The sequence below is a fragment of the Platichthys flesus genome, chromosome 2, assembly GCF_949316205.1.
Source record: "Platichthys flesus chromosome 2, fPlaFle2.1, whole genome shotgun sequence".
Lineage (NCBI taxonomy): Eukaryota > Metazoa > Chordata > Actinopteri > Pleuronectiformes > Pleuronectidae > Platichthys > Platichthys flesus.
In genome coordinates, this window is record NC_084946.1 from 7,980,387 (window position 1) to 8,005,629 (window position 25,243).

The 25,243-nt window shown below is 43.6% G+C and overlaps 2 protein-coding genes across 5 annotated transcripts in view; both read right to left on the reverse strand.

Moving 5' to 3' along the window:
• arhgap46a (Rho GTPase activating protein 46a) overlaps positions 1-10,583 on the reverse strand; it is a 30,294-nt gene extending 19,711 nt beyond the window's left edge. The window contains exon 1 of one of the 2 annotated variants that reach the window (XM_062396131.1): positions 10,301-10,583. In XM_062396131.1, the coding sequence (XP_062252115.1) occupies positions 10,301-10,314 (14 nt within the window). In that variant the 5' untranslated portion in view covers positions 10,315-10,583. The remainder of the gene's footprint in view (positions 1-10,300) is intronic. The other variant, XM_062396120.1, reaches the window with a different exon arrangement.
• Positions 10,584-11,844: 1,261 nt separating this feature from the next.
• Positions 11,845-25,243, reverse strand: part of sulf2a (sulfatase 2a) — a 33,990-nt gene continuing 20,591 nt past the window's right edge. The window contains exons 3-22 of one of the 3 annotated variants that reach the window (XM_062396152.1): positions 21,958-22,203; positions 20,944-21,183; positions 20,689-20,840; positions 20,106-20,275; positions 18,424-18,574; positions 17,989-18,164; positions 17,689-17,817; positions 17,327-17,383; positions 17,078-17,207; positions 16,534-16,741; positions 15,922-16,180; positions 15,453-15,549; positions 15,243-15,337; positions 15,098-15,157; positions 14,838-15,004; positions 14,530-14,672; positions 14,255-14,363; positions 14,131-14,164; positions 13,596-13,649; positions 11,845-13,201 (exon numbers count right to left, since the gene is read on the reverse strand). In XM_062396152.1, the coding sequence (XP_062252136.1) occupies positions 13,171-13,201; positions 13,596-13,649; positions 14,131-14,164; positions 14,255-14,363; positions 14,530-14,672; positions 14,838-15,004; positions 15,098-15,157; positions 15,243-15,337; positions 15,453-15,549; positions 15,922-16,180; positions 16,534-16,741; positions 17,078-17,207; positions 17,327-17,383; positions 17,689-17,817; positions 17,989-18,164; positions 18,424-18,574; positions 20,106-20,275; positions 20,689-20,840; positions 20,944-21,183; positions 21,958-22,159 (2,664 nt within the window). In that variant the 5' untranslated portion in view covers positions 22,160-22,203 and the 3' untranslated portion in view covers positions 11,845-13,170. Of the gene's footprint in view, positions 13,202-13,595; positions 13,650-14,130; positions 14,165-14,254; positions 14,364-14,529; positions 14,673-14,837; positions 15,005-15,097; positions 15,158-15,242; positions 15,338-15,452; positions 15,550-15,921; positions 16,205-16,533; positions 16,742-17,077; positions 17,208-17,326; positions 17,384-17,688; positions 17,818-17,988; positions 18,165-18,423; positions 18,575-20,105; positions 20,276-20,688; positions 20,841-20,943; positions 21,184-21,957; positions 22,204-25,243 lie in introns of all 3 variants that reach the window. The other 2 variants (XM_062396143.1, XM_062396159.1) reach the window with 2 other exon arrangements.

The window sequence follows — 25,243 nt, forward strand, 5'->3', positions numbered from 1 at the left end:
AAACAGCCAGAGACTAGACCTGAACCAGGGGAAGGACTCACAATATTCAATAAATCACAACACTCCTCCTTTTCTCTTCTCTTGTACTCACAACTGGACATTCCTGACAAAGTTGAATCCATTCTGTTCCCAAGTATTCCACTGAACTCAAGCTGTACACCTACAGCGCCTTACAGAGATCCAGCTGTATTGCCAGAAAACCCCTTGTTATTCCAACATTACTTGTTTACGTTGAACCAAACAAAGCTGGCCAATTGTGTCATCGTAGAAAGAGAGTCTACACTTGAAAGGCTCCACTTAAACTCCACTGCTGATGCAGGCAGCTGATGACACTACAGATGAGTATTTGTTTGTTGTATTACACTGTACTTGGAGGACGGATCTACACAGAGTAATACATACACAGTCTGATGATGAATTTACATCATGCAGACTTAAGCTGACCCTCGCATATACAGGGACTTAAAATAATAGCATTGGCAGCCTGATCTGCCCCGACTGCTCCTCTTTTATCAGGATAAATGTCAAAGCATTATAGTGTCTACAAAAGTTTGTTTCCTCCTGAGCCTAAGCAGAGCGTCACCCATGGTTTCAAGCATTTCTTCATGGGCAGAAAGTCACAAACTTTCTAAACCACAATATATTAAGAAATCTGAGGCAGAAAATTCAAAAGATGTTTCTATAATTCTCACTGAGAGTTCACATTACACAAGTATCATAATTATACATTTTGAACACCGGTTATATTGCTCTTGAAGAAATTTTGTGAGTTCTTATCACCTAAACCTACAGCTTTCTCTTTTACAAGTTATTGATCCATTCTGTGACTCCCTCAGCTGCTGGCATTCAGGCAGAACAAATATGCGCCATAATCTACATTCTCATCCTTTATATATAACAGTGAGGTGGAATAAAAGTGCAACTTTTCTGCCTTGAACAGGCGGCGTAAAAGAGGCTGTTGAGAAAATGTGGCAGTCGGGAGGAATTAGTGTCACAAGAATCTGCTCTGGCTTTGGATCTCTTTCAGCTCTCTCAGGACAGAAATGCTTTTCTTCTCCGTGTCCTGGTTGTTTGTTTTGTGAGTCTGCAGTCCAGGCTACCTGTGAAGATCAGAGAGACATGCAGCCTAGCACGAGTAACAGTGCCTACAGTGTCCCAACAAATATCCACATTCGTTTTGCATGTGACTTCCAAATCAACCCTGTGGGCTCCCCCGGCCTCAGAAATAGACACAGAGTAGTGTGGTGCCAGTCAGGTCTGGCAGGGTTACAATGTCACTCTGTTGGCTTCAACTCACAAGGAACATCAGCTGTTCTTTATTTGAACTGCAAAGCCTTTTGACGTACCTGCTCATCAAGCAAGCACATAGTATCAATCTCTCTTTGATGTGCTGCCAGCAACAGCCATAGGCTGTAAGGTAGAATGTTAGGTAGAATTAACAGCCAGGCAAACATAGAAAAAGCATGGGGCGAGGATATAGGAACTTTTCCTCTACCCATGTGTCCCTCTGCTCTATGCTGCGAGGCCATCTGGTCCGGGCCCTCACACCAGGCATTCAGCCCTGACCTCAGAGGACTCAACATGTAGTGTGTTTATACTGTGTTTTCAACCCATCTGGGTTGATAAGGAGATGAGAAGGGATACTTGGAGAAAATAAAGTAAAATAATGGTAATTGTGAATGATTGGTTATGTTAAGTAAAGCAGGGTAATGTTTATAATGTGAAAGACAGAGGTCCTGCATACAACTATTGGAAGATGCCTTCTAGACTGATAAGATCCACAACAGTTAATGGGCGGGAAGCCATGTAGATAATGGGGCATTCAGAGAAGAGGCCAAACAGTCAATACCACCCCACACATACCAGAGCCTTCATCCTTTAACTGCTCCTGGCCTCAAAAGAGGCCTTCCCACACTCAGAAACTGATCTTTATGTTTTCTTACATGTTCTGCACTTGCATTTGTCATCACTCTATAAACGCAGTGTATGAATCCAAATAAACCAGTCCCTTACAAACATAGAGTGAACGAAAGTTCAGGCTGTGTCTCCCTCTCCAACCAGCACAGACTTAAACATGCTGCATGGTGTCTTGTATGCCGCAACAGGAAAACAGGGCTTGAGGGTCAACTGCGGGGGCCAAGGCTGACGAGTTTAGCAGCACAGGGTGTAGTGGTTGCATAAGGAGTGTACCCTGTGGGTAAATATACAGCAGTTAGAGCTGAGAGCCAGCCTGCTGGGATCTGTTGACATGACCAAGATAAGCAGGAAGACGGACCGGGGTTCAGGTTCTGAAATTCCTGGAACATCACATTTGGAAGTACTCAAACAACATGCAAAGGATGACCCTTAAATTAGTTTGTCTAATACAAAGGAACTTTACTTCAGCATGATTCACCAGGACAGGGCTCAATACACCTTTGACTGGTTCTATTCGAATGAAAAACTCTTTCATTTACTCCTTCCAAAATTACATTGATGTGACTATCAAAATTAGATGAGACTGCCTGAAGTAGATGAACTAACCTGTCAATGATTAGGGTCCCCGATGCTATACCCGTAGCCGACCTTTCACACATGCACCTGGAGATATTTGTTCAGTTCTTGTTTATTAAATGTTTGCCTTCGTAACCTTTTAGAAATGTCATCAACCCTACACTGGCTCACGGTAAATCCGGCGTAGATTCACTGCTTGTGACATCCTTAGTCCAGTGCATGTCTGAAAGCAATTTTAGTGTAGCACTCCCACTAAGGGAGACTGCCCCATGCCACAAATGTTCATAAATGGTTTGGAATGCAGTCTGCACCAGCTCAGCGATGTTTCCCCTCAAACAGAAACATTTTATATTGCTCTAAAATTAACACAAGTTCCTAAGACTTAAGGACAGATTTACCTTTACCCAAATTAATTAAACTAACTAATGTACCAAAAACCCATGTTAAGAGTCTGTGATGCTTCACTCTCTTCTATAAACACATGAACATAGAGTGTTTGAGAACTGATTTTTACACGTGTATATAGATTTATAGATTTTCATGACTTTGAAATTTTAGTTGACACAAGGCACTCATGAGTATACATTTTACTTTTCGAGCAGAGTTCCTCGCTCGAAAAGTAACTAACTGTTTCAACTAACTTTCATTACTGAATTAAATTCGTCTCCACAGCATATGGTTATTCCACAACGACTACAAATAAAACCTGCCAAATTGTTAAAAAACTATGAGGATGTAGTGGCCAAAACTGACACATTTAAACATGTAAACAGATCAAATGTGCAGTCGTGCACACAAGCCCACCTTCTTAACCATCTTGTTACTCCCAGTCCCAACGTGCCAGTGGTCTCCTTCTGAAGGATAAATACTTAATCTATCATCCACAATTTGCAGTCCACTCCAAAAATAACTGGAACTCAGAGCGGTTTCCCAGAGTGAGGGAAACAACAGAATATAGCTCATGGAATCTGCCCTATTGTTCCAAGCCAACGCCAAAGCGTAAATGGCATTTTTCCCAGCAACAGTAAACATAGAGAACTGGACAATACAGCTACTAGAAATAGGCCACATGAAGTCTTGTGTCATTGTCCAACTTTGGATTTCACAGAAACTCAAATACCAAATGTGGTTGTTTATTTTGTCAAAAAAGATAAACCACGCAGAGAAAGAAAATATTGTTTTATCTGTATAGTGTAGAGTTTTGCCCCCACTATAGCAGCAGTGTTTCATCAGATAATCTAGTAACGGCTGAACTGCAGCTTTATGCTTCAGTGCCATTGTGGCATTTGTGATACACAGATAGGACGCCGTCAAAAACTGAGACATATGGGAGCATTACTGCATTAATTTGTCCATAAATGTGTAAGGTTGAAATAAATGGACAAAACCAGTGAGCAAGTTAAGGCCCCCTTTCACATATAGTGCCCCTGTACAATCATCTCTAACCTTTTCCAACAACAGACTATTCTGAGCGGTTGTTTGTGCGTCTCCCTTGTGGACCGAGGCAGGCTAAGTTCTCACACAGGGCCTGCCATTCATCTGGGAAACCTAAGCTTTCTATTCACCAGGCCCAGCAAGTGCCAAGGTCCACCCCGGCCAGTATATTTACAGAACTGCTGCTTCCTATTTAGAGACATAAATCAACCTTTCTCCTCAGATACTAGCCTCAAAATAAGTCATCACTCAAAGGAGGTGAAGTGATTTATACTCACCTTGCCGCACAGGTACAAAACCATTATAACGATAAAAAAACAGAGACAAGTATACGTCCTGAAATTCACTGTAAAGCAAAGGAGTGTTCTGCCAAAAGAAGACTTCTGTTTGATTATGTATAAACAATGTACAAAGTCTATTCAGCATTGCTGCTAGGCAACCGGCTTATCTAAATATTGTAAAACAAGAGCTGGGACACAGAGCGACTGTTGAGTGCTTGGCAGCATATCCAGTAGCTGTGACTAACGCAGAACGTAGCTGTAAACCTGCCATGTTGACTGCTGTGGCCACGATCGCCTTAACTTGGCAACAGCTTCAATGTGTGTTAAACATCAGAAGTATAAGACTGCAGTGAAATAAACTGATAATGATAGTTTTCTGAATGCCTGCAATGCAAGCAATGTTCTCCTACATACAGAATTTCAGTCAGGATATTTGATTGTTGCTTTTATGAACCATGGTTCATTTTACTGTCGGAGGTCAGGCGCTGCACAGCAACAACAGGTCCTGACATTACTGACATTTATCCCCACAAAGTCTAAATAACACACTGGTGCAATGGGACATAAATAAGGCCAACACCTGTTGATAGGAAAGACATGCAAAATGTCTAAATGAGGCGCTTGTCCTTATCAGAACCATGATTCACCAATAACAACATCTTTGTTTCCTGGAAGCCTCCACTCTTGTGTGTCTAATAGCAGAGCAGGGATGAGGTGTATGTGGGTCGTCTCTGTGCAGGGTTGGTGTGCAGGTTTCTATGCTCCACCCAGGCTTCCAGAGCCATCAGAGGGAGAGGGGAGAGTGCACATGTTTCAGATGACAGAAAGAAGGCCTGCACCTGTCTACACACATTCTTTGGTCCTTTTGTTCAACACCTCCCGTTCCTGCTGTGTCACCAGGGTTAGAGGTCACTCAAACTCACGGGACAATTGGTGTTTGTGTGTCTTTTAATTTAATAGTAAACAACCGGCATAAGGACTGCAGAGTCTGTTAAACAGTCATGGACTTCACTTCTAAGAGGCGTTCTTGGCATTCGTCCCCACAGAAAAAGTTAATGCTAGGGGTTTGGATAGTGTACACTTATCTTGTTCTCTGACTTTAACGGTGATGCGCTGTGTAAACCAACACACAGAGCTGCTGAGTGTCTCCTTTGCCTCTGGTTATAACTTCTATGTATCTATTTAGTTGAGCCTGAGCTTTGGATTTATGTTTACATTTAAGGGAAAAACTGTTTCTTAATTCAAGATCTATATACTTGGTTGTATTTGTGTTTATTATTGTTTTTTGTATTTATTACAAATTTTGTGATTAAACTGTAAATTATCACACCTTAAATACAACTGTATATAAATATATATCTCAAATCTGAATATCAGAAATGTATTTGATATCGGGCTTGAGAAATCCTCCTCTCAACTATCAGCTTTTGGCCTTGAATCAAAAGGTGAACACAGCAATCCCCTTTGGCCTTTTAATGTAAAATGTATGTGTTTGTATATATTTTTAATGGTGATCTTTGTAGAGAGGAATTAAAGACAACACAATACTTTTGTGATTGTATGTACTTAGACAGAATATTATCATCATGGGAATGTTGAGGCTGAGAGAATCTCCCTTTTTGCTTTTTGTTGCGTTTATAAGACTCAATCTGTTTCTGAACTGAAACACACCAGTGGGGACATGGCCTCAAAGAGGTTCATACCTTTCCTCTTTGCTGCAACATTCCTCCCCCGTTCTCTCTATACCCCCCACCCTCAGCAGCAGCAGTTGTCAGTGTCCGTTCCTCACTCACTGCATGCTGACATGGGCAAACGGGACCGGGGTTCGTCTTACACTGCCAGACATGTAAGACATGATAGAGCCGGACTCATGTGAGCCGACCCAGGCAACAGGGCGGCAGACTGCCAATGAGCGGAAGAAAAGTAAAGCACTTTAAGACCAAACAGCCGGGCAGCCACATGCCTGGCAGAGAGAGCCAGACTAGGAACGGAGAATAAAGATCAATAGATCCGGGACGCTCCAAAGCACCAACGTGGATAAGACTGATGTGCAAATATGTTACATTTTTTATTAAAATCTCTAAAAGGCTTGCATCGCTCTTGCTGCGGTGGTAAGGGAAACAGCAACCCATTTACCACCTCTGAGGTCAGAACTGCTCTTGTGACAGTTGATTGAACTCACGCGCACAAATTCTCCACCAGGAAAATCTACAAAGTGGAAACCTCATCACTCAGGGAAAAGGAGTAAATATACATGCAGGGAGCTCTTTCAGCTTGTCTAGTATCGCCTGAGAAGAGCAGTTCTGAGTCACTGGAGTGACTGTGCATGCCTTTAAAGTGCGAGAACCAGCTGGTCCGGTTTGCTATATGCCAGGCCTATAGCAGTGTGTAACACTGTTGGACACGGGGTCTATTTTTAAACTGTGGCATGGCAAAAACAATGCACAGTAGACTTTTTGCATTTTCCTCTGCACAATTTGCAGTGTATTTGGCACAAAGGACTGTGTTGGACTGTCTTGCACATGAACACACATGAAGTGATGAAGTCAGACTGTGTTGTCCTGCGGTTGCCAACACTTGCTTCTTATACATATTCTGAGCGCTTTGTGGAAACATGGGAAAAAATGGTTACCTAGTTGACAAGAATGTCCTGTGATGACTCATATATGCATTACAAAGGCTGTGAAAGGCACCCTATTCTAAAGCCTGTGATGGAACAGAACAATGCAGACTATTGATCAACAGGCAGACTTCACTCAACGAGAACTCTCTGTGTTGCCTCGGCACAGGCAGGCTCGGCCAATCAGACACGGGCCAGGGAGGAGCTTTGGACATGTATACGAGGTCTGCGGTGACCTCCTTCAACAGCTGCCCTAATCCAGAACTGGAGACATTTTCTCCTCTCCATGGGCACTGGATTAGACGGGATCCCACAAGGTCGCGCCGCCACCTTCAGCACGGCCTGTCTTTCCCATGCTGCTTTCCAACTAGCGATTTTACATGGCCCAAGTGAATTCATTCCCCGTAGCTGCCAAAATGTTCACCCCCACTGCAACAAACTGATTCTTCATGAGATGTTAAGAGAATAGCTCCTACCTCGGAGCCCGTTCCAGGAGAACATTTTTGTGTTGGCCGTCTTGAATGTTACTTCAGATCCGGGCCGCTGTAATCCGCCTACAAACCAACCTCAGAGAAGCAGCCTCGCGGATTTCTGTATGGAGAGTATTGTCTGGTCCCACCATCCTGCCTTATCCTACGACTTCTGTAGCCTTCTGCTGGGAACATCCGGCCCTCTTGCTGCTCTGCTGAACAGCCACAGTCTGCCTCACTACTCAGCGACAGGGTCAGTAAATTGCCTTTTATAGGAGTGAGCCTGACCAAACAGAAGCTCCCGTCCTTCACAAAAATCCACCCCTTGCTCTTAGTTAAGGAGCAACTGGGGACTTTCAGGTCAGAAGAGACTCACGACGAGCGCGGACATATGCAGGACAGGCTGATGACCAAATCAGGCTGTTTACTACATACAGTCCGACCTTTCTGTCCAGTGGACCAGCTGTCAGAGTAGGAACAATGGGGTCACTTGTCCAAACAAGGGAAATTAATGAAACTATTAGGGCGTATTTGCTTAATAACCTTCATTGTCCAAACTTTATTTTGTTGTACTGCTTATTCTCATCCATGTTATAGCACAGCCTTAAAAAATTTACTCAAGCATTCAGTCATCTGTTTGCTGCCAAAACAACATTTTCCATCAGGATCAGACCTGCTTGCCTACCACCAGTAGTACTACTTCGTTTTGAGTAGAACCACACAGCCCCCCCTCCGAAATCCTCCACTGCTGACGTGACAAACGAGGCCAGGGTCTAATCCCAGGGCAGAGTTACAGGGTGAGGTGGAGAAGGGGGGGTGGGGGGGTCAAAGGCCGGTTGAGGAGCCACACAGGAAAGACATGTCCGGATTGTTCTCTAGAGGATGTGAAGGTGCAGACGGCAGGCTGTCCAGGATTAGAAATACGGAGCAGCCTGGTGAAGACGTTAACGCTGGGTCTGTGCTGGTGCCGAGGGGAGTAGTTTGGTGGAATGTGGATCAACATGTACAGATGGATATTTTCCGAATAACAATAAAGTTTGAGGCAGTGCTTTTTCCTTTTTTGTAGGCTTAACCTTCATCTCATCCATTTATTTCAGTGTTCCCTTTCTGTGTGTAACAAGTATAGAGGCCATGTGAGTTTTGCACTTCTAACACACAGCTCACGACAATTATATTGACATGTTGAACTTTTTTTTAAGCAGATGACTCATTCATCCTTACAGCCTATCAGTCCCACACGCTATTATCCTCTGTAATGCTAGTGAGTGATGATCAGCACTCTGAGCATCAGGTTCTAACTAGTGTGGTTTAACTTGCCATTAATCCCCACAGGCAGAAGGTTCAAAATGTCAGGGGTTGTACAGGTACAGTCTATTATCCTCACTACTGCGTCATTGTGGCAGATGAAACAAGTGTGTTGCACGTTAACAGCTCGGATCGACAGGAAGTTGACCAGGATTATAGGAGACAAAACAGGACTGAACAGGATTCAAACAGAGAAGAAACCTGAATGTACAAATGAAAAAAGCAGGCCACAGTACATATAATATTAACACATCACAACCCATAATAAGACACTGTAAAAGAATTATAAACTTCAAAGTTGCTTCCTCTCAACGGGCAAACAAACAAGTCTATTGTCAAATTCTCCGTAGGATGGACATCCTGCCATGTCTTTGTCAAAAGACCCAATTTTGATTCACCTGGTTACAGGGATGCATTGTTTGTCCTCTTTTGTCTGAGTGTTGTTGTGAGGGAGCAGGACAAACAGGTCCCAACAGACGGCTCAACTCAGAGACAAACCCAGATGAGTAAATTAATGAAAGTAGTCGGAGGAGGCAGAAATGCCAAATAAACCATCTTGTCTTCTCTGGTGGTGATGTATAAGACACTCGGCAGAAAAGGAGGTTGTGAAAGATTGAACATGTCTGAGGGAGCTGACAAAGCAGCACCAGGTGAACGCTGCCAGCATTGGGCGGATGAGCACCAGCTTGGCCGGCAGACAGTGAGGGTGCCGCACCCAGTAAGCCAGGTTGGTGTTGTGTGGCAAACTAACAGCTTCAGGCGATATAAATGATCCAGCCAGCAGCTTGTTCCCCAGATAACACAGTGTACAGGATTGACCAGGAGGAGGAACCTGAAGCTTCAGTTAATAAGTTTTCACTATATATGAAGTCACAGGCACTAAAAGCCTTCATCAGAAAAGTGTGCAGGAAAACAGTTTGAGGGGAACTGAGGGAGCTTGTTCTATACGTCACAGTAGCTTTAAATAGACTGTGCGGATAAAGCAAACCATCTGTGTAAAGCAGCAGATTAAAGCCAAACAAAGTTCTGATGTACATCTGCAGTCAGAGCAGATGCTGTAGAAATCCAGCATGTGCAGATCAAACCAGTAGCTAAATCCACACGAGCACTGGTACCTTTAACCAGTAAAAAAAAAAAAAAACAAGAGGAACAAATGGGCTGTGGAACATTTGGCTTCCGTTCGGGTTATTGGTGTTTAAACCACAACAGAGACTTTAACCAAAGTGTGGAATAGTTGAGGGAAACATTTAAAAGATGAGAGGAACACGAGGAAAGTGGAAAGTAGGTTTTGGATCCCCCATGAGCTTCAGCTGATGTAACTCTGCTGCAGACAGTCAATGAAGGCTCCACTTCTCCCAGTGTCAAACTGTTCCTCAGCTACATGCTAGCAACACACAGAACAGCCCAGTCGTTATTTCAAACTGCACGGCGCTCACCAAGTGAACACCGCGGAAACACTAACAGAAACATTACAGTGTGAATTTCGCAAAACTCACTCTATTGCTGTTTTTTTTCTGGTTCAACCACCTCCTGCACTTTAACAACTTCCCTCTAACATGTCTCTGTGCTGCTGGGGGGAGCTCGCCGTCTCGCTAGCTGCCCTCACGGAGCTTCCCGGTGGCGTTTAGCTCCTCAACTTTCCCCCCGTACAACTTTTTCTTTTAACGGTTTGAAATTCAACGCGAGAGGCGTCTTACCTTGTCCCGGCCATTTCTTCACATGGTAAACGAGCCGCACACGGAGAGAGAGAAGGGGAATTACAAGTAGTAGTTTTTTGGTTAAGTTTCTGGTTGTTAGCGCGCGGCGGCTCTGCTCCGTATATGAAGTGAGCTGCACGAGACGCTCCTCTCCCTCTCTCTCTCTCTCTCTCTCTCTCTGAGCGTGTGTGTGTGGGTCTCTCTCTCTGTGAGCGTGTGTCTCTCCCTCTCTTTCTCGCTCTTTCTGTGTGTGTGTGTCTCTCTCTCCCCCTCTCTCTCTATCTCTCTGAGCGTGTGTGTGTCTCTCTCTATGTGTGTGTGTCTCTCCCCCCCCTCGCCCTCTCTCTTTCTCGCTCTTTATCTCTCTCTGTGTGTGTCTCTCTCTCCCCCACAATCTCTCGCCCCCCCCCTCTCTCTCTCCCCCCCTTCTCTCCCCTGGTGAATCCCATATGGGTCTCCGCCTCAGCGCGTGAGTCACGGGTCGGTGTGGGGGGTCACCCAGTCTGCGCCCCTCTCCTCCTCACCCCTCTCCCATAGCTGGCTGCAGAGAGTGGGAGCCACAGTTCACTCGAAACAGTTAGTTGACTGATCAGAGCACATGATGGGATATCAAATGTTTCAAACTGTCACCTGTCATGTCAGACATTTCCTTTTGAGGGGACAACCTCATCTGTCCCCCTGCAGCAGCTGGAGCAACAATAAGGGACTTCCAGCAGTTTCAGACATCTTTCTAAGTGATGGATGACTGCAAGGATTTGTTCATGACACGTTTCAAAAAGGCAGTTAAAAAAATTAATATATATTTTTTGTGTAATCTCCACTTCAGTTGCACTTACACGAAACAAACGTTCTGGTACTATTCCACTTTATATTCTCAATGTTATTTTACCAGAAGAAATGATATATGTCATTCATAGCCTTATTTATATTTATTATTTATTTTATTTATTTATCAGTCATTATTTTATCATTTCAGATTTTAAAGGTATTGTAATTCCTTCGAGAATAACAAAGGCTTATCTTCTACTTAACTTTGAATATTTCAGTACACATCATATTGAACTTTAGTCTGTGCCAATCCATTCTTCTCATGTTAATTTCTCTACAAATAAAAGATCCGATTGCAGTAAGCTGTTCTTTCTATAATAAGCTCTGGCTCTAATATGGAAAATCAATGTGATATGAGATATGCAAATCAGTACAAAACTTTTTTTTCAATGAAAGTCATCAACTGGGTAAGTTTAATTCTGGCATCTCCTGTAGTTTTTTTTGGGGGAAAAGCGTTGCTAAGCGACACACCTTGACTAATATTTGAATATATCAGAGTTAAGATATGCAGATTTTTCAACGTATTCTCATGTGACTCAGTCAGTTAAAACCCTGAACACCTCAACCAGCTCTTTCATGATGATAACAACTTGTCTCTCCACTGTAGTAATACTAGTGTATTACTAGGTAACCCGGTGGACAAGCAGACAGAGACACCTGCTGGACAGCAACACAAAAGTAAGCCAACATTATGTCAGAATAATAGTCGGGTCGTATTTATGGTCAAACAACACTTTATTCACAATCACTATCAGCACTCAGGTCTATGGAAGTAGTTGCTAAAAAAAAGTCACAGAAGCTAACAAGGGCAGCTAGCCAAGATTCACATCAATAAGTATGACACTGTTGTGTTTCTCCTCCGGAACAGGGTAAACTTAACATCCATTGAAATATACATGGCGCTTCTCTTCACAGTGAACCCCTTAAGTGCTTTTCCAATGTAAATAAGGAAAGAACAAAACATACAAATTGAGGGCAATGACATTCTCAAGCTACATTTCTTACTATAAGTTCCTCTTGTCAGCTCATATCATACAATGAGGTCTGCCTCTTCAGTATTATAAAAAATATTGTAAACATTTATATTAATTGCACAACATACATTCAAATACGTACTGTACTGTACAGCAAGGTTTTGTATCTGTGTTGTTATTCTGTAGCACCATGTATGGCAAGCTGAACACACTTTTTGGATACTTCTACAGTGTGGTACTGACAACGCAAAGGAGTAAAACGGCATTTACTAGTAATGACGCATTCTGCCAGTGGACCCATCTTCTGGAGGTTTGGGTTGTATTACTGTGGAACGGTGGTTAGTGTAGGGCTGTACAAGGTGTGGCGCTCTCCACATCTCACAGCGCTGAGGAAGTTGATGCTTTTAAAAGGACATTCATCAGCGTTAAGATCGACTATAATACAAAAAGATTCGAAGAGTTGGTTACTGGCAGCTGTTTGAAAAGTCTTTGCCACCTCCATGTGCAGACACGTTGGTGCAGAGGAAAGAGGAAGAGATATGTCCAAGCAGTAATGGTTAAGCATGTGCCACAGAGACATCATGAGGCCATGGCTTCATTGCGTAGCAGCAGAGTTGACATGTATCATCACGTTGCCACCTTACATCTCATGACATGAAACAAAACTGGTTAAAGCTGATATATATTATCTACAAGCAGTACCGTTAGACTGAATGGCTTGTGGATACCAAACTGCCCCCACCTGATTCACAGCATCTTGCTGATGTTAACAGTCCTCACAGCTGGGGGTTAACAGAGGATGCAATTTTGTATGAAATGTGTGCGGCAGGTAGAACTGATGGTTGAAGAGTTTTTAAGCCTCCTCTCAGTCTCGGCGTCTCCTCTGTCTGGGTGAGGGCTACAAACAGCAGCTCTCTCAAAAATGTAAACCCAGTGTAGAGAAAAGTGGTAACTCAGGTTATGGTCCATTGAAGTGTGGTCAAGGTCCTTGGGTTTTTGCCTGCACTCCCTCCCTTCTTCTTCCTTCGCCGGAGGAGGCTGATGTGCTTGGTTGTGGGATGCAGGTGGTTAGCCAACCCACCCTTCCCAAATCTGCCCCCTGTGCAGGGGAAAAACAGAGCTGTGAGTTACATGTGCTGCTTGAGGGGTTCAATGGAAAGCGTGGCTCCAGTTGTGGTCTGTTCCGACCAACACTGCGAGGAAACGTAACGGGTGACAATAACAGGACTGAGAACACAACAAAATGAGACACATCTGCATTGCTTCACAGAATTTGACTTGAGTGGATGGGTGAATGAAAAAGAAGGTGAAGGTTCAGCTTTTTGTAATGCAGGTAGATGAGTTACTGTAATAAGAGATGTAAAAGCTACATTGAAATGGAGTGAGGGCAGCATGCTGATGGGTCATCTGACCAAGCTAAAAGAAGATCTGGACAGAGAGAGGAGTAGAACTTGGCTGACTACAGAGGAACAGATGGGTTGTGACAAACTCACAGCGATTTGGACGAAGGCTTCTTCACTTTTGGCCTCTTTCGACGATGAACTGGCCTGAAGCATGCACAGCACGTAAACACGCGCAGGGCAAATGCATGTAGACAAACACACAGGTATATACACACAAAACACACACACACACACACACACACAGGTGCACACACAAACATGCATGCGCACAGACACACATACACACCGACACGCACAGCAGAGACAAGCAATTAGGCTTCATTTCTAAAAGGGAAGAGCAAAAGCTGAAATGCAGGCTTGTATTTTGGCCCTTTTTTGCTTCTGCATGCTGAATAGACTTTGATCCCAACAGCAAGGAACCATGGACATTTAAAAAGGATCAATTTGTGTACAAAAATCACAGTATTTCATTTTCCCAACTCCCCAGATTACCCACTGATCAAAAAATATAACCAAAGACGCACTGGGGAGTCTGTAACCTCTCTGATTTTACATTGTTAGATGAATTCCATCTGCAGTGTTTGACAAAGTAATCAGCTCTGCTGCAAGAGGAAAAAAAAAATACCTGTATTCGCTGAGGTAGCTTCGCTCCTTCCCTCCTAAAAGGAATGGAAGCTCACATTAGTTCCAGTCTGAATTAAAGGAGACGTAGTAATACTGCATGTTTGACCTAGAAGAACTTTTCTCACCCTTCTCCGGGTTGCATTGCTTATGTCCCTTGCAGCCTCGTAAGTCCATAAGCTGTTGATGCAATGCATTCAGAGTGTTGCGGTCGAGGGTGCTGACAGCATTTATCAGCTGCAGGAATAATAAGGACACAATGTCAGCAAGGGCGTTTGGGAACTCTGGCAAATCTGTGCCCCCTGTGCTCACAGGAATGCACGTCAATCTGGATATAAGTTCATTTTGTAGTTATTATTCACAGGTTATTGCGATCATGCTTGCGTCTGTACAAATAATATACCTGGAATGGGTCAGTGTTGATGTCAAAATACTCCAGGAAACCAGTAGCAAATTCGCAGAACAGGAAGTTGTGTGTGTCATTGATGGTCCTGAGGCACCAGTAGGTGTTGTTGTTGGCACTGGTACAAGCACAGAATGGTCCCACTGAGGGACAGAGGAAGGGGGAGTGGGTAGGGAAGGGAGGAGTGAGTGTGGAAAACAATGGATATTACACCAGGATTCCAAAAATATTGTTTTCATCATATCTGCTGGAAAATATAAAAAATAACAGTTTCAACATAATATCTTCTAAAACATGTTGTTCCCCACTTGTCCAGAAGGGGGCAGTCTGCCAGTGGTGGTTGTCATGGGTGAAGCAGGTCAGCCCAGGCATGCTGCAGGTGTCGTTGTTCTGGAGCCTTTTGAGGAATTTACGTAGTTTCTTTCTGCGCTTCTGGTCCTTCTCCATCCACTGACTCTTTAGCTTTGATGGCATTCTGACAAAGGCATAAAACATTTGTTATGATAAAAGCTGCGGGAAGAAATAAAAATCAATCAGTTATTTAGTGTCATAAAATGCACGTTTTTACCTCAGCGAGTGCATGCGTCCTGCATTTAACTTAAAAGTGTCTTTATTCTTGAGGATATAACTGAAAAGACAAAAGGCGACAGTTTAAATAAATGGTGATATCACTGTGCTGCTGGTGACAGTGTTGTGTCCTGATCAACTCTCACCTGGGAGTGTCACACTGACATTCCTCTGGCCGCACCTTTTTCAGGTGACCTTTAATATCACGCAGATTCTTGATTTTGGTCTGCAGTGTTTCGATCTAAACTCAACAGGAAGAAACACAGCCACAAAAACTTCATTACACACCACACCATATTCATCAGTGAAAATGTTTTTACAGGCCGGATTAAAAAAGGAAGGAAAAGTGTCAGTACCTCATGCTCAATGTGTAGTTTATGGTCTTTCCATGCTTGAAGGGACTTGTAGATTCCTCCATCACATTTTACTGTGTCATTCATAAGAATAGAGCATCTGCAGGAACCCCCAAAAACATTAATTTAAATAAAAGCCATCCATCCTAAGAAATTTAATCTAAATTCATCAGATTGCAAATAACTGGAGACAGATGTATATCCTTAGGGCTTTGCATTGATTTCTATTAATTTTGGACAGCCTAATCAAAATCTTATTTGTAACTTTAGCCATGACCAATTCATGCCTTACACTAACCTCAACCTATCCACAATTCTCACGTTACCTCTAACCTTAACCAGGACGTCAGAAATGACATTATTGAGAACAGGAGTTGGTCCCCATGAGGTCCAATAGTCCTGACAAGGTCAGTGTTTGTACAGAAACAGGTCCTAAGGAGATAAAAACAAGCACCCCCACACACACACACACCTGTAGGTGACTTTAAGAGAAGCGGGTGGTGTGAGTCTGTTGCTGCTGGTGGGTTTGGCTGTGACTCCCATACCACTGAACTCCTCATTGTCCTCATCATTCTCAGCTCCGGTCCTCCTGTCTCTGGGCCAGCTGCCGTTACTGGATCCCAGCGGCCGGTAGCCGTCCTCCAGGTCCACAGCATACAGGTCTCCATCCAGCTCAAAGGATACGGAACGAGCCCAGCGCTTCCTAGAGACGGCCTTACCGGATTTCATCTCTGAATAAGATGAGACAGAAGAATCTGAATGAGACGGAAAAAGAGGGCTGTGTTTTGGATTCAGGATCTATAATGACAGGTGAAGACCAGAATGGGGCCAAAAAATATTGATATTATTGATTTCTCTCAAGGCCCTATAAGTGAAGGCCACCACTTGATGGCAGCACAGACACACACTCCTCATCTCATGAATACTTCAAGAGCTGACTATTTAAGCGTGAGATTAATGTCCTTGTTTGGCAAGGCTTTGTAGACTCCTGCAAGGACATTTCAAAGGAAATCTCTCTGCACAAAATCACATCTATTAATAACCAGCAGAACAATGGTGCATGCGAGTGACAAGAGGAACTTACTCTTCTTGGTGAGCAGCCTCTTCCTCTTCAGAACTGATGTTTTGCCGCCCACGTCACCACAGTTGCAGCTGTCTGCATTGGGTGTGAGGGACAGCTGGGAGGCATCGCTGGCCATCAGAGCCTGCATACGTGGGGCAAAGAGACTGGCCATGCCCTTGCACTTATACAGCCTCAGTTTGCCAGACGGGTCCTCCACACACTGCCATTTCTAAAACAACACAGAGGAAAATATGATGGTAATTCACAAAAGGCATTTGATTAAAAGGGGCCTTTATGGCATTATCATCAAAGAAACCTAGATCTGTAGAACTTAAGTGAAGTAAATATTCCAGATAAACATTCTTATAGGATCAATCTTGCTATTCATATTTCTGAACAAATCAGGGTTCTATATAAACATATTCAAAAACACGGGTTAAAAAATAGACTTTGATGTTAATAGAACTCCGAGAGCACACATTATCACTCCGTACAAGCTGCACTCCATGTTGTTCCCCTCAAACTTGATTAAATTCAGATTAACTCAAAACTGCAGGTCAGATACCTGTCCTGGTTGCTGGCAGGACGTCTGGTACTCTGCTTTCTGGCACAAATCCTTCACACGCTGGTATTTGGGCAGGAAATTCTCCTCCTGGGCCATTTCCTTCCCATCAGCCCTCTTGTGTGGAGGCTTCCTGAAAGGACAGGAACACATGAGAAGTTTCCTTGACCCAAGCAAAGGCAAAGAGTCTAGTGTCACAACAAGACAATGTCTGGAATGATGTCCCACAAAAGGTCAATCAATAAAACATACCCTCTCTCCACCAGGAAAGAGTCTCTCCAGGTTTTACCCTTCTTGCTCAACTGGAATCTGGAAAATAAGAGAGAAAAAATCCTGTCCAACCACTCAGTGATATTTGCACTGAATAAACAGGCGGTCCTTTTCTAAATGCCATCCTTGTACAGCACTGAAAAGGTGTTATACATTTATATTTGGATTGCAGATTTCGTTACGTGCAAGAAAACACCAAGAACAGAGATTTAGTAGAACTTTGTGAAGTTCCGGTAAATTACTTCCTAGCACATAGCCACAAATCTGCCCCATTTTAAATGTCATTCTTCAGGCGTCTGTTAAAGGCCAAGAGAGTGAGTAAAATAGCTGATGTGCATGCTCACCTATTGACTGGTCTGTCTGTGTCCAGCAGTTTGAGGATGGACTTGCCATCCATTTCTGCCGGAATATCAACACCCGCCATGTCCAGCATAGTCGGTGCCAAGTCAACATTCAACACTATATGAGGATTACTGCGGGGAAACAGGACAATGAACAGTGATCACATTTGTATTCATTTCACAGATATAAAGCTGTTTTCAGACATGACCTCTGGAAAAAGGGTCCGGAATATGTCAGGACATTATCTGGAGTTTGTCAGAAGGCATTGAATACAGAATCAAGATATCAGAGGAGTCACTCACATGGCACCATGCTCCACATTAGGTCCTCGTACATAGAAGGGAACCCGGATATCAAACTCATAAGGCATCGACTTGCCCTTGACCAGACCAAACTGGCCGATATGGTAGCCGTGATCTGAGGTGTAAATGATGTAGGTGTTGTCCAGCTCCCCCGTCTCCACCAGCATGTTATACACCTACAGAAGATACGACTCATCAAACACTTACAGAGTGGAAACACTTTTACTACATGCTTGATAGCTCAAGTCTCCTGTGCCAGTTTCAAGAACAATTTACCAAGTGTGTCAGTGAATACATTACACAGTCACAGTCCGAACAAGCACAGATCTCCCAGGACTTGGGGGTTTCAGACAGTGTGAGTTTGTCTGGTGTGTTTAAGCGTGTGTGTGCTTCTGTGTTTAAGCATATGTCTACCTGGGTGCTAGTCTGTCCTACCTTCTCCACACTGTCGTCCACAGAGAGCAGGGTCTGCATCCTCCTGCGCTGCAGCATGTTGGTGAACTGCATGTGCACCGGCTTCATGGCCCCTGTGTAGCGCAGGATCCAGTGCTTGTCTAGGTTAGGAGCATGGTTGTAGCTTGGGGTTCTGAAGGTGGTAGAAGATGGAAACATCACATTTCTGTTGCATCTTTCACATACTAAAATAAGGATAATATCAGAGCACAGTATATCATTGTATCTCACCATACATTTGTGACCAGTTGTTTGTTCCATCTCTGTATGTGTACTTTCTATATTCTAATGCTGTAAATTGGATTATAGGAAATGTACCAATGTGTGCTGAGTAACGGCAGGATCATCTGACAGCTATTATCCTTTCTTTCCAAAGTAGCCAGAAAACTGTTTATACAGTGCCAAACTGGAAGTTACATAAATCCTGTAAAATGCAAAGCACTGCAATCGATAGGTCTGAACACAGTTCGATCAATATTTAACTCAGAGTCATGTGGAACTTTAATTATTTGAGAATAAACACTGCTAAATAGCTAATGAGATCTTTGAAGGAAACATATTTAACACTTAAAGTGAATCGATTTGACTTTTAAGAAATGCTTATGCCTCGCACAGCCTAGTCCACAGTGGCAGCTCTAATGTAGTGTGAAGAAGCGTCTGCAAGGTGCCAAGGTGAGAAGAAGCTTAATCACCCGAGGAGTGCCGGACTTTTACTGCCTCTCTCGCTCTCTCTCTTCATGTGGATGATAACGGCAGAGGGAGATGGAGTGAGAAAAATAGCTAGTGCGGGCTTACTCGGAAAACATCACCCAAGGGAGAGCAAATTTATGGAGAAAGAGCAATTAAAAGTTTGTACAAAGACACTGGGGCGGAATTTTCAGAATATTCTTTGTATAAAGCCTGTTTGGCACAGGTTAATGATGCTAGAGGGATTAGATGAGGCAGGTTGAGGGTGTGAGGGGGCTGGAGAGAAGGGGCAGAAACTGCAGTCTCATTACTGGCCTTGGATCTGTCTCTTGAGGCCAATTGCAGGTCTGCCATTAGCCAGCCGCACTATAGAGCCAGTCACAAGCATGGATGGTCAGAAAGACAAAGGCTTGAAGGTTTCATATGTCTGTGTATAAATGTGTGTGTGTGTGTCCATAATTCATTACCTATACATTATCAATCATGCCTTTCAGATCACGGCTGGCAAAATGGCACAAATTAGCAGAGTTCATTCCAGCAGTAACACTAATGTGAACAACACATGAGCCAAATATACCAGAGTGAAACACTGTCTGAGGAGAGGATAACAGCGGAGAGGGCTCGGCTGCCAACAGCGTACTGCAGGCAGGGGAAGATAAGATCGAGCTGAGATTATGGAATTTGTGTCATTCTGGGTCAAATGAAATGAAAGGGAGCGTGAATGTGATGATGACTCATATGCTGGCAAATAGCTGTGAAAGCCCAAATGTAAAAATTCCACCTTTTGCTTGTCAGCTTTGTCCCACATTAACCAAATCGGTTTACATCAAGTAAGCAAATGCAATCCTAATCAAACTGCTCCCCCCTTGTTTGTGTAGGTTAGATTATTATCATAGATATAACTCTCTGAGGGCTCACAGCTTGGTAATATTATCAGTGCTCTGTTTGTTCTGGCCCCTAAAGGCAAATTTTCTCACATGTGCTGTGATGCGTTGGGGAACGCAGAGCTGTACTGCGGGGCGGAGTCCTCTGGGCCGTGGGGAGCAACATGGCTCAGCACCATCATGACAGGACGATGGGGGTACATCTTCTTGGACATACGGAAGTAGTTGACGCTGTCATTGGTAATGATGTCTGTCAGGTAGTCCTGCGGAGCAGAGAGACATTGTCCGTCAGACAATCGGTGAGTGACAGAGGAGAGTAAAAGAGCAGATGTTAGGCTCTTACTGTGCCGGGTCATTGCCCATTACTGACTTATGATCCATTAAAGCTAGGGTTGGTAATCTTGTATTTCATTCTGATATCTACATAACTCATTATTCTTCACAGTGTGTCAGGTTGGTTATACTGAGGGAAAATTCAACCTGGTCTCCATTTAATCAAATCAAAATGTTGTATCATCTACCATTTACCTAAAAATATGAGTTTGGAAAATATAAAAGCGAAGTGAGGCTACAGTTGAAAGCAATGCTTAAAAACTAATCTAGAAATATTTCCTTTAAATTAAACTGCAGGGAATGTTTCTGTAATTTCAGGGAGGGGAATTAATACCACTAATACCTTTGAGTAGTTGCCGCTGTGTTTCTCTCGTGCTCCATTCCTGCAGAGGGTGTAGTTGTAGAAGCGCGAATTCTTAACCAGTGCTACCCATTCCTTCCAGCCAGGGGGCACATAGGAGCCATTGTACTCATTCAGATACTTTCCAAAAAAGGCTGAGCCAAGGAACAGGATTATGTTAATGTTGTCATCAACCCCAATGAATCTGTGAAACTCTCAACTGAAATTTACGTGTGGGATGCTACTTTCAGTCTTCACCTGTCCTGTAGCCAGTGTTGTTGAGGTGCACGGCAAAGGTGTGCGGCTCGTGGTGGGCCTGCCACGACGGCGAGGAGCAGTTCTCGTTGTTGGTATAGGTGTGGTGGTTGTGCACGTACTTCCCCGTCAGGATGGAGGAGCGGGACGGGCAGCACATGGGCGTGGTGGAGAAAGCATTGGAGAAATGCGTGCCGCCCTTCTCCATGATTTGCCGAGTTTTGTTCATGGCCTGCATTGAGCCTGGGAGACAAGAGTGGGAGAGAGAAGTGGGTGGGGGAGGTTGTACGAAGAGACAGGAGGGTGAGAGGCAATTCAGAGGCCATGGATTGAAAGGCAAGGGACGCAGAGGGAAATAAAGCAGTTGGAGAGGGGAAAAAAGAGTGAGAGATCAAGGAAAACAGAAAGGGTAAACAGTGAAAAATATAAACATGGGGCATAGGGGGCTAAAACCAAAAACCATTATGGACATGGTGAGAGAAAAAGAAGGGGAAAAGAAAATGAGGGGATAAATCTTATTGGTAAAGTGTAACCCACACAGTGCCTGTGTACCAAAAGCTTTTCAGGCTGATGGTGATTGTTTGGGGAAACAGATGCTTGACCATAAATTCCTGCTTTTCAATGGGAGTCTTCTCACTAGCGATCACAGGAGGACAAAGGATGTCACCGAGGCCATTATGCAGCCACTCCAGTCCAATACGCCGCTAAAGGACTTAAGCGGGTAGGGAGATGGCCAGGGTTTGGCAACCGGACAATGGAAGCCATAGGCCGCCCTCATTTCATGCCAGGAATTGAGGAGTTGGCAAATGAAGCACATGACTTTGAGTGGGCCAGTTGTTATGGTGCCAAGAGGCAGCATTAGACTGACTTTCCCTTGCTGATGCTGTTGGATACACATGGAGAGAATATCCATACCCATGGGACACACAAAACACAAAACAACCAGAGAGAGACAGATGCACAAACACACAGTCAACACACACACAGAGGAAGTATTAACGGAGGAAAATGTCTAACCCAGTTCAATGTCCTGATCATCAGTGAGGATCAGGATGATGTTGGGTCGGACATTGCGAAAGTGGCGATCCCTCTGCAGGCGTGACCTGTGGCGGTATCCAGACAGGTAGCCAGAGCCATGGGCCACAGGAAGCACTTCCACCATGACAAAAAGGAGGACAAGAAGAATAGGGAGCGGGGCCAAGAGAACCCGCCCTGCCATCTTGTTACCCTGCAGTCACCACCTCAGTCCTCAGTTCTCTCAACCTGAAAGATGAAACAGAGACAGAGGGACTGTTAAAAATAAAACACACACACACACACACACAAACATGGTAAAAAATAGCAGATGGAAGCCTTGCACAGCCATTACAGGGTGCTCTTCCTTACAAATGCACCCGTTTAGGCTGAGCTCAGCTCGTTAATCAATCATTAATGATGCATTAGAGTGGTGTCATTGGCTGGGTGTAATGATCTCTGGTGATGAGCACATGGCTGGCAGGCTGGGGCTAATGGGCCTGGGCCTAGGGCCAGCTCAGGCCTTACCTCCCCAGGAGAGAGTAAGGATGGATATGAGGGATGAGGGGAGTTGGTGTGCAGTGGGGTGGGAGGAGGGGTAGGGAGCAGAGGTGAAGGGGAAAGACAGAAGAAGAGAGGATGAGAGGAGGAAAATGAAGACAGGGGTCAATGAGCAGGGTGACAATATCAAGGAAGAAAAAGCGAGGAAGAACATCGACTTAGATACAGAGTCGACACAGTGTGGAAGAGAAAAATACTAAAGTGCCAGTGAAAAATGAGAGCAGGAAAAATAACTGAAGCAATATCACCAAGGTCAATAAAAAAAATAGCCTCAAGATATGCAAAAAAGTACAAGTTCTGCTCTCTGTGAAAGTTTAACATGACAATTAGAGTCAAATAAGTGTTAAATAGAGCTTTTTCTTAATTAATCTCTACATGCGGTTCGACAAAATTATACTGCAATCCTATTAGCTCTCTAATAACTCTTCCTCATTAACAGTATATCCCCTCAGAGTTTAACATGGAAACTGCTTTTCTTTTCTCCCCTGAAAATATGCAGCATTATCTACCTGTCTAAAACAATATCTATAATTAGTATGAAACTGCATGAACATCCACTGCAGTCCCAGAACAAAGCAGAGGTAAACAACCGCTTCTAGTTTAGATAGCTGCAGTTCAACCACGAGGCAGAAACGTCTCATGAACAGAATATGTAATTTCTAGAACAATGACAAACATCAGGAAGAATTTATTTTTTGACATATGAACTTTTAAAACAAAGGAAGTCCTTATTAAATAAACCCAATTTGTTCTAATAAACCCACGTAAGATGTCACACATTTCCCTCTGGATTAATAAAGTATCCATCTATCTATCTATCTATCTATCTATCTATATGAGAAATACTGAACACATGTGCCTATTTTATGATGACACATAATCACAGCAGCCACATGCCCTAGTGACCATAATCCATAAACATGGTTTACAGGAGGCAGTGAATACCCTGCCACTACTATCACACAAAGGTGGGGGCTTGGGTAAATGTGTGCGTGTTTGTGAGTCCACAAGGAGTACGTGGTCGGGGCAATATTTGTGTGAAGATGGAGACAATAACAACAACACAACTGCAAGCTCTCTCTGCTGGGACTGCTCCTCCTTAACGACAACCTGACTGGAAAACAGTTCAACACAATGCAACAATGCCCGGCTGCACGCACACAACACATTTAAAGAAAAGATAATTACAAGAGCTACTCTACTCACAGAGTCACAGCAGAGAAGTGTGAGCTGAATGTAAGAGATTTCCTCTCTAACAGAAAGCTCCATGTTCATCTCTGGTCGACTCTGGAGTCCAGACTGTGCTCATTAAAAATGTCTTTCCTATTGCACAAGCACCCACACATATCCTCCATCCTCCTCTATGGTCTTGCTTTGCTCATAAGGCACAAATGGGCACTCTCAAATGCACACCACAAACATGTGAATATATGTGCACACACACAGACAGATACAGACACAGACACACTTACACACACACACACACACACTGTACAGCAGCAGCTGGGTTTACTCGCTATGTGTTTTGAAATCATCCTTGCTCCCATCTCCTGCTCTCTTCCTGCCGAATTCCTTCTTTCATATCCAGCATTGGATGAAAACAATGACCAACACACATGTAACCAGCATTGTCTATATTCATCAGTTATTACTCAGCCAGCTAAATGGATTCCACGACATCTACAGTTAATAGAGAATAGATTCAGTGTGTTCCGAGCTACACCTCTGCCACTATCCTCTTTAAGGGTTTGTTGAAAAAAGTCCCTCTTTATCTACTCAGGAGGATCACAGTGGAAATTTAGGCTAAATCATGGTGTAAATTATCTTATTTTCCAGTTGTTGTTGATTTTTTATTTTTATTTGAATAAGTGGTTGGTGCAACACTGTTTACCCCTGAAACTCCTAAAGTGTTTTGTGGACTCTTCACCCACCCCTCCACAGAAAAAGTGAGTAGATGTTCATTGAATTTTAATTTTTGGGTGAACTATCCCTTTAAAGAGTGGTTTTATGTTGTGGAACATACCACAATTCCCTTTGATGTTGTTCACTATTCAAAAAGCTGATTGGGGGAAAAAAACATAATGGAATACCAAATTGAATTCAGATTTACCAGCTCAGTTATATACAGTGAAATATCAATTGCCAAGTATGTAAATGCTGTGTTATTGACATGCTACGACGGTGATTATTTCCTGACATTATTCCCATGAGGCCCTCCTCCTCTCCCCGGTAAACTGAGGACTAATTGGATTTTCAGGCTTATATCAGCTCTAACTGACACATACAGTGCTTTCTTTTCAGTTCTCTCTTTCCCCCTCTCTTTCATCCACCGGTATTGTTTATCTCTCTGGGTGGCAGATGCTACATGAAACCACAAAGACGACGCAGAGGGAGCCATAACGTCCAAAACAGACAGAGGCCCTTTTAGGAACCTTGAAGATGTGAGGAGAAACAGAGATGGATCACTGTATAGGGAAACTTAAAACAAGCTGTTATCAGTCTCCAATAAATGACCAGTGTGATGGTTAGTACACATCCATAATGCAAGAGCAAGCTGTTGTTTCTGATGGTTTGGAGCTCGTTTTCCTGAAACAGCTCTGGCCAAATCAGCTTTTTACACTTTGAGTGAACAGCAAAACGGCAAAGCTGATTCAACTGGATGAGATGGAATGAAAGAGGAGTTTTTTTTTGCCATTTAGACAGAAACACAAGACAACATGTGTAAATA